This window comes from Patagioenas fasciata, chromosome 7, assembly GCF_037038585.1.
Source record: "Patagioenas fasciata isolate bPatFas1 chromosome 7, bPatFas1.hap1, whole genome shotgun sequence".
Lineage (NCBI taxonomy): Eukaryota > Metazoa > Chordata > Aves > Columbiformes > Columbidae > Patagioenas > Patagioenas fasciata.
In genome coordinates this window covers 41,373,770-41,382,012 of record NC_092526.1, presented here as the reverse complement: position 1 = coordinate 41,382,012, position 8,243 = coordinate 41,373,770, and the positions used below count along the sequence as shown (strand labels likewise).

Below are 8,243 nucleotides of genomic sequence, written 5' to 3'. Positions count from 1 at the left end.
AAAACATGTTTTTCACTTGAAACAGTCCATCTAGAAGATGAATGTCAGGAGTAAAATGCCCTCAAGTAAATAATCAGTGGCTATGGGAAAACCCTGAGACACATTCCCTTTAGAAACTCAGCTCCCAGAGAAGGTGTGTGTTTGTTTTTTTTTCCTCTTGATTCTGCAAGTATCACATTAAAAAGCTGCACCAAACACATCTGTCTCTGAATCACATCAATAGTCAAACCCATGGTATTTGCTCCCTAGAACGAAGTAAACACCTGGGTTTCACTCTCTTTCCCAAAGAAGAGATTGTAGAAAGTTACGTTCACACATCCTAGGATAGAAAAAAGGGCAAGAGGAATAGAAGAAGCATTCCAGACAATGGGAAAAAAAAAAAAATGAAAAACATTCCATAAAGAAACAAACGTTGTCATCCACCTGTATTTAATAACAGAATAATAAATGCTCAGTGTCGATGTTTGCAACACTAGACAGACAATGTGGCATTCTCTGTACTGATTGAAATCTTTCTTCTAAATGGTATTAGTAGAGAAGTGAAACAATCATGAACTTGTGTGAAATCTTTTTTTAATTAGAGTGTGCTCATTTTACAGTATTTCCTCTGACAAGCTGTTCAAATGGCTGTATGCAAGAGATTCCAAGATTATTTCTTGAGGAACCAGTGAGAAAGCTATCAGCATCTACAATCAAAATGTAGAAATTAACAGGCAGAAACAATATTATCTTTAGTAGAAAACTACTGTTTGTTTGCAAAATTTCTCCATTAGATGTCAAACGAGCACTTTGAGTTCCATGTGCCACCACCCCACTCAACCCCCCAGATACCCTTTATGGAACTTAGGAAGCATTATTTCAGCTGAACTTCTCTCAAGTTGACATGATCTCACATGTCAGCTCAGCTCTGCACATTCTAAGGGGATAACAGCACAAAGTGTTATGAAGAAGTTTGTGCTCTACGTTTTCTCAGTATTTCACATAAGTTAGGAATATTAGAATGCTCCTGAATAACAAATACACGATAGGTGAAAAATTCTAGATGGAACAAACACAACTCACTTTTCAAGCAACACACTTGTTTGGTCAACAGCAGCTGAACATGAGCCAGCATGTGCCCAGGTGGCCAAGAGGCCACCAGCATCCTGGCTTGTATCAGCACTGGTGTGGCCAGGAGTCCCAGGGCAGTGACCGTCCCTGTGCTGGGACCTGGGGAGGCCCAACCTCAAATCCTGGGGACAGTTTTGGGCCCCTCATGCCAAGAAAGCCCTCAAGGTGCTGGAGCGAGTTGAGAGAAGGGAACGGAGCTAAAGAAGGAGCTGGAACACAAGTGTGATGGGAGCGGCTGAGGGACCTGGGGGGTTCAGCTGGAGAACAGGAGCTGAGAGGAGACCTTCTGATCTCTGAACTGCCTGAAAGGAGCTTGGAGCCACGGGGGGTTGGGCTCTGCTCCCCAGGAACAAGCGCCAGGAGCAGAGGAAACGGCCTCAAGTTGCACCAGGGGAGGTTGAGGTTGGATCTGGGAAATAATTTCTTCCCCAAAGGGCTGTGGAGCATTGGAACAGGTTGCCCAGGGCAGTGCTGGAGTCACCATCCCTGGAGGGTTGGACGGACAGAGATGATATTCTCAGGACATGGGGCAGTGCTGGCGTTGGGTTAATGGTTGGACTTGATGATCCTAGGGTCTCTTCCAACTGAAAGGATTTGGTGATCCTGTGGTCAATGATTAACCCTACCCTCCATGATTAACTGGGGTAAACAATGATTAACCAGAAATTGATACACAAGGCCAAAGGATGTTGTGCAATTAGCAGCACAATTAATAGTCAATAATTAAAACAGTGCTGTCAATAATTGATGATTAAGCATGTCAGGTGATCGATTGCCACTAATTAAGCACACCTTGCAATTAATCAGAACTGATGCAGGCAGTAATTAATGATGAAGCATGTTGGGTGATCAATAATCAATGATGTGTAGAAAATTAATGAGCACTAATGAAGAGCATCAGGCAATTAATAGTTGATAACAAAGCTCATCATGCAGTTATTGATTGTTAATTGAGAATGTTGTGGAATCAATGATTAATAATGATAAATCACCATGTGTGTTGGGTGATTAATAGTCCAGGACATTGTGCAATCAAGCATCAGGGATTAATCGGGGTTGATTAATGAGGACAGAGCTAATGAGTCGGATGAAGACGAGGGGGAAAAGGGTGAGGACACGCTGGGTTTCAGGGGTACGTTCTGCGTACACTCGCTCAGGGTTTTGCATGCTCACTTGGGGCTTTGCACACTCATTTCGGAATTTGCATGCTCTGTGCACACTCACTCAGGACTTTGCATGGATATGCACACTCAGCTTGGGGATTTACACAGGTCTGCACAACTCTGCATGGCTTTACACACTCACTGGGGCTTTGCACAAGTGCACAGCTCTGCACACTCACTCAGGGCTTTACACACTCGCTTGGGAATTTGCACAGATCTGCACAGTCCCTGCACGCTTGCTCAGGTATTTGCACAGCTCTGTATGCTTGGCTGGGGACTTTGCAGGGCTGTGCACGGCTCTGCGCGGCTTTGCACACTCGTTGCACGCTCCCTGCACACTTGATCAGGGCCTTGCACGTTCCTTCAGGCTTTTGCACAGCTCTGCACCCCACTGGGTTCTTGGGGAAGGCAGGTTCTGTGCCCCTCACCCCGTGTCCCCCAGAATGATGATTAGGGTCCCCTGTGTCCCCTGGGTAATGACACAGATGCTGAGTTCGCCAGAGACATTATGGCGTGCTCAAAGCTTGGAGGGTGTCCTGGTGCAGGGGTGCTTTCCAGTGCTGGGAGGTGGGTCCCTGTACCAGAGCACCATCCCGGTACTGGGGGTCCTGGTGCCAGGAGGGGTTCCTGCTGTGTGTGTGTGGGGGGGTGGGGTCCCAATGGTGGAGAGGGGTTTTCAGTGCTGGGATGGAGTTCCAAATGTCAGGGGGTCCTAGTGCTGGAAAGTCCCGATGCTGGGGGATCCCGTTGCCAGGGGGGGTTCTCAGTGCTGGGGGAGGGTCCAGGTGCAAGAGGGATTCCTGGTCCTTGGGAGGTCCCTGTGCCAGGGGACCTGGGTGCCAGTGGGGTCCCAGTGATGGGGGTGTTTGCAATGCTGGGGAGATGTCCTGGTCCCAGGGGAGGTCATGGTCCCAGGGGTGGTTCCCAGTGCTGGGGGGGTTCCTATATTAGGAGGTCCTGGTGCTGGGGTGGTCTGAATGCTAATGAGGGATTTCAATGCTGTGGGGGTCCTAGTGCTGGGAGGAGGTTCCTGGTGCAAGGGGGGTCCTGGTGCCCAGGGGGGTTCCTAATGCTGGGGGGGTCCCAGTGCTGTGGGGGGTTTGTGGTGCTGGGGGAAACCTGGTACCTGGGTGGTATCGCAATGCTGGGGGAGGTCTTGCTGCTGGGGGTTCCTGATGCAGGGGTTCTCAATGCTTGGGGGTGTCCCAGTACCAGGAAGGGTTCCCAGTACTGTGGGGCTCCCTGTACCTGGGGGTCCTGGTGTGGATGGGGTTCCCAATAACAGGGGGATTTCCCAGTCCTGGAGGTGTCTCAGTATGTGTGGGGGCGGTTGTGGTGCTGGGAGGGGGGATGTTCCTGGTCTGGGGAGGTCTCAGTGTGGGAGGGAGTCAGCGCGAAACCATGCGCATCTGGTAGAAGGGGGGGGATTTGGTGAAGCCGAACACCAGCGGTTCCAGCGATAACTGTTCTGGGGGCTGCAGTGGCTGCAGCCGCAGGTTCTGCAGGATGGTGCAGAGGAACAGGAACAGCTCCATCCTCGCCAGACCCTCGCCCAGGCACAGCCGCTTCCCTGCAGGGACACAAGGGGGTCAGGGGGAGCCAGGGGTTCAGGGACCCCCACCCTCAAAGCTGGGGCTACCTGAGGAGAAGGGGACAAAGGCATCATTGCGCTTGAAGTGGCCACTCTCGTCGAGGAAATTTGTGGGGTTGAAGGTGTTGGGGTGTTTGAAGATGGAGGGGTCATGCAGGACGGAGCTGAGCAGCGGGTACACGTCGGTGTCCTGGGGGAGTCAGAGGGGACATGTGGGGGACACGGGGCAGTGTGCAGCAAGTGTGCACAGGGAAGTGTGTGTGCAGCAAACATGCACAGAGAAGGGCGCGTGCAGCAAGTGTGCGTGGGGCAACATGCAAAGGGAAACATGCATGGAGCAGTGTGCATGGAGCAGAATGCATACAGCAAATGTGCATGGAGCAGTATACATGCAGCAGCAGGCATGGAGCAGCACTCATGCACAGGTGTGCACAGGGCAGTGTGCACAGAGATGCATATGTGCAGCGTGTGCATGGAGCAGGGTGCACGGGGAAGCGTGCATGAAGAAAGTGTGCATAGAGCATGCAGCACATTTGCATGGAACTGTGCAAATGGGGCAGCGTGCACAGAACAGCATGTGTGCAGCAAGCGTACATGAAGCCATGTCAGCGGGGGTGAGCACAAGACAGTGCAAACAGGGCAGAGTGTATGAGGAAGCAAGTGTGCATGGGGCACCAAGCAAGTGTTCAGGGAGCCATGCAAACGAGGCAGGGTGCACAAGGAAGCATGCATGCAGCAAGGGTGCATGAGGCAGTGCAAACATGGAAGCATGCAGGGAGCACTTTGTAAAAGGCAGTGTGCACAGAGAACGGTGCATCCAGAATCGTGCACAGAGAATTGTGCACGCCACTGGCACCTTGGGGATGAAGTAGCCGCGGAAGACGATGTCTCGGGTGACACGGTGGGGGACGTTGAGGGGGATGAGGTCGCTGCAGCGCTGGATCTCATGGATCACGGCATCCGTGTACGGCATCCGGCCTCGGTCCTCCAGAGCGGGTGCCCGATCGCGGCCGATCACCCGGTCAATCTCCTCGTGCACCTTCTCTGCAGCACCGAGTGGGACAAGGGGTCAGGGAGTGATAGGGTCCCCATGGGTGCGTCGGGGCTGAGGGGGTTGCGCCCACTCACCCTGCACGTGCGGATGCTTCATGAGCATGAGGAAGCCGTAGCGTAGAGTGGAGCTGACGGTCTCGGTGCCAGCGAAGAAGAGGTTGAGGGTGGTGAGCTCCAGGTTCTCCAGCGTGAACTCTGATGAGGGGTTTGACTTTTCCTTGGGGGACACACATACATGGAGTGTGGAGGTGCAGGGAGCGCCCCATAGTGCACAGAAGCACCCCAGGTTTTGCACAAGTGAGCTGGGTGCGCATGAACACCTCTGGGTGCAGGGCATCACCCCAGGGTGCTCAGGGGATGTGGGTGAACAGGAGCACTCTGTGTGCAAAGGAACATCCCAGCGTGCACGTGATCCCCTCTAGGTTGCAAGCACCTCCCCTGGCGTGCAGGAGATCAACCCAGGCACAGAGGAGCACCCCAAGGTGGAGGAGATCTCCCCATGTGCACAGGAGCATCTGAAGTTTTGCACAAGTAAACTCGGTACAAAGGGGCCTCCCCACCTTCTCCATCTGCTGCAGGAAGCAGTCAATGAAGTCACGGGGGGCCCCGGGCTGCAGTGAGGCCGCATTGTCCTTCACCCTCCGCGCGATGAAGCTGCGCATCTGCCCCAGCATCACCGGGATGCGCCGGTGCGGGCCCGGCACATGCTGCATCAGCGTCTCCGCCATGTCATATACCTGGTGGGGGGTACAGGGATGTCACTCGTCCTCCCACAGACACCACTCTGCATCCCAGGAAGCTGCCAGCCCCCCCCATCCACCCATTGCATCGCACCTGTCCCACCTGCACCCAGAGACTGGGAGGTCCAGAAACTCTTGATCATCATTGCACCCCCAACAGCCCCCATTACACCTCCCTGTAGTCCCCCCACTGCACCACCGTGACACAGTCCCCCACACACTCCCTGGACAGCCCCCAGCCACCCCTTGCAGCCCCTGGGGTCCCAGCTGCTCCCAGGGGTGCTGAGTTCCCAAAAAGTCATTGCACCCGCTGACACCTCCACCTATTGCATCCCCCCCTACTTCACCCCTATTACACTCCCAGAACTCCCCCATCCACCCCTTGCACCCCCCAGGTTGCACCTGCACTCAAGGTACTGAGCTCCCAAAACCTGTTGTTCATCATCAAACCTCCTCCGACCCCCCCCCAACTCAGCTCATGCACCCCCTGACCCCACATGCACCCAGAAACTGGGTGCTCCCAGAAGCTCTGGTTCATCATCGCACCCCCGGATCCCCCAGTTAACTGCCCCACTCCCCTCATTGCAGCCCCATCATCACCCCCCACCCCCAGTCGACCCACCTGCGCCCAGGGGGTGCTGAGCTCCCGGAAACTCTCGTTCATGAGCCGCAGCAGCTCCAGGAACTCGCTGTCGCGATAGTCGAAGCGGTTCCCGAACACGATTGAGCAGATGATGTTGGACACAGCGCAGCTCAGCAGGTACGTGGGGTCAAACGGCTTCTCTGGGGGAAAGGGGGTTTTTTGGGGAGGCGATCAGCACCCAAGGGTGACCCCCCCACCCACCCAGACCTCCCCAAACCACCTCACCCCCCACTCCATAACCTGAGTGCAGCTCAGTAGGTACAGGAGAGTCAAAGTGGGGAGGTGGGAGGATTTTTTGGGGGTGTCAGCACCCAGGGGTGCGCCTCCCTCCAATCCCGCTGAGCCCCCCCACCGAAGTGCAGCCCACCGGGTACGTGGGGGTCAAACCACTTCTCGGGGGCAGTGGGGCTGTTCTTGGGGGGTGTCAGCACCCAGGGGCGTGTGTCCCCCACCCTGACCCCCCCCGTACCCTGGGTGTCTTGCAGTTCCTTCAGCAGCGCTTGCGCCTCCTCCTGGATGCGGCTCTCGATGCTTTTCCGGCCCATCCCGAAGTCCCGCAGCACTGAGAGCGAGAAGCGGCGCAGCTGCCGCCAGCGCTCCCCATTGGCGAAAACCACCCCTGGAGACACAGGGGGTTCAGCACCCTTGGGGAAACAGCATCCCAGGGGAGGGGACATGGGGGGGGCAGCACCCATGGGGAGAGGACAGGGGCGTCAGCACCCATAGGGGGTGGGTAGCACCCTTGAGAGGGTCAGCACCCTGCATTGGGAGAATATCATGGGGGTCCAACCACTGTCAGTGTGCCACCATTGGGGTCCCACCCTCAGTGTCCCCGCGCACCGTGGCCATGGAAGGTGCTCTCCACGGTGGGTATGCGTCCGCGCCCGGCGAAGGCCTCGGCATTGTCCACCAGCGCCTCGCGCACTGCGGCGTGTCCACAGAGCACCAGCACTCGCCGGGTCCCTAGCCACACCGTGAACACAGGGCCATACTTCTCACTGAGCTGGGGACACCACGGACAGTCGTGTCACCCACTGTGTCACCCACCCACCCGCTGTGTCCCCTGCCACATCATGAACATTGGCCCGTAGTTCTCACTGAGCTGGAGACACCAGGGGACACCTGCGTCACCCACCCACCTGCCGTATCCCCAACCATACCAGGAACATGGGATTGTACGTCTGGCTGAGCTGAGGGGACACTGGGTGACACTCAAACACCCCTGCTCCCCTCACCTTGAGCAGCACCTGCAGGAACCCCCTGTGTCCCCCCATGTCTTCATGTCCCCACCTGGAGCAGCCCCTCTAGGATCCGGGTTGGGGACAGCTGCAGCAGGTTCCCATGTCCCAGCCATGTTTCCCCATGTCCCCATGATGTCCCCACCTTGAGCAGCCCCTTTAGGGTCCTGGTTGGGGACAGCTGCAGCAGGTTCCCATGTCCCCCCATGTCCTCACCTTGAGCAGCCCCTCCAGGGTCCTGGTTGGGGACAGCTGCAGCAGGTTTCCCAGCAGCGGCAGCGCGGGGGGCCCGGGGGGCAGTGGGTGCCCCCCCTGCCGCCCCTTCCCCAGCAGCAGCAGCAGGAGGAGGAGGAGGAGGAGGAAGAGCAGGAGGAAGCTGAGGGACCCAGCCAGCTCCATGGTAGCACCTCTGTCACCGTGTCACCTTCTGACGCTGCTATTTATGCACTGATTGCAGAAAAGGGGACAGGCCCAGCGGGGCCACCACCCCATGGTGGCTCTGGTGCTGTCCCTGTGGGTGGCACCAGGGGTGGACCCGTAGGTGTCCCTGTGAGTGTCCCTGTGCCTGGCCCTGTGCATGTCCCCAAGCTCTGGTGTGTGTCCCTGTGTCCCTGTGCATGTCCCTGTGCCCTGGTCTGTCTCCCCATGCATGCCTCCAAGCTGTGGTGTGTGTCACATGCATGTCCCTGTGCTCCTCATGCATGC

At 56.2% G+C, this 8,243-nt stretch overlaps 1 protein-coding gene across 1 annotated transcript; it reads right to left on the bottom strand.

The window, feature by feature from the left end:
* Positions 1-556: 556 nt before the first annotated feature.
* LOC136103081 (cytochrome P450 2G1-like) lies at positions 557-7,937 on the bottom strand. Its single transcript, XM_065840901.2, has 9 exons — positions 7,755-7,937; positions 7,141-7,303; positions 6,770-6,919; positions 6,280-6,440; positions 5,478-5,654; positions 4,993-5,134; positions 4,721-4,908; positions 3,913-4,054; positions 557-3,843 (listed from the first exon to the last, which is right to left on the bottom strand). The coding sequence occupies exons 1-9, from the start codon at positions 7,935-7,937 to the stop codon at positions 3,662-3,664; spliced, it is 1,488 nt and encodes a 495-aa protein (XP_065696973.1). The 3' UTR covers positions 557-3,661.
* Positions 7,938-8,243: the final 306 nt, after the last annotated feature.

Coding starts and splice junctions, on each gene's coding strand:
- LOC136103081 (XM_065840901.2), bottom strand. CDS start 7,937: ATGGAGCTGGCTGGGTCCCTCAGCTTCCTCCTGCTCTTCCTCCTCCTC. Junction 7,304..7,754: donor CCCTGGAGGGGCTGCTCAAG/GTGAGGACATGG, acceptor TGGTGTCCCCAG/CTCAGTGAGAAGTATGGCCC. Junction 3,844..3,912: donor CTTTGTCCCCTTCTCCTCAG/GTAGCCCCAGCT, acceptor GTGTCCCTGCAG/GGAAGCGGCTGTGCCTGGGC.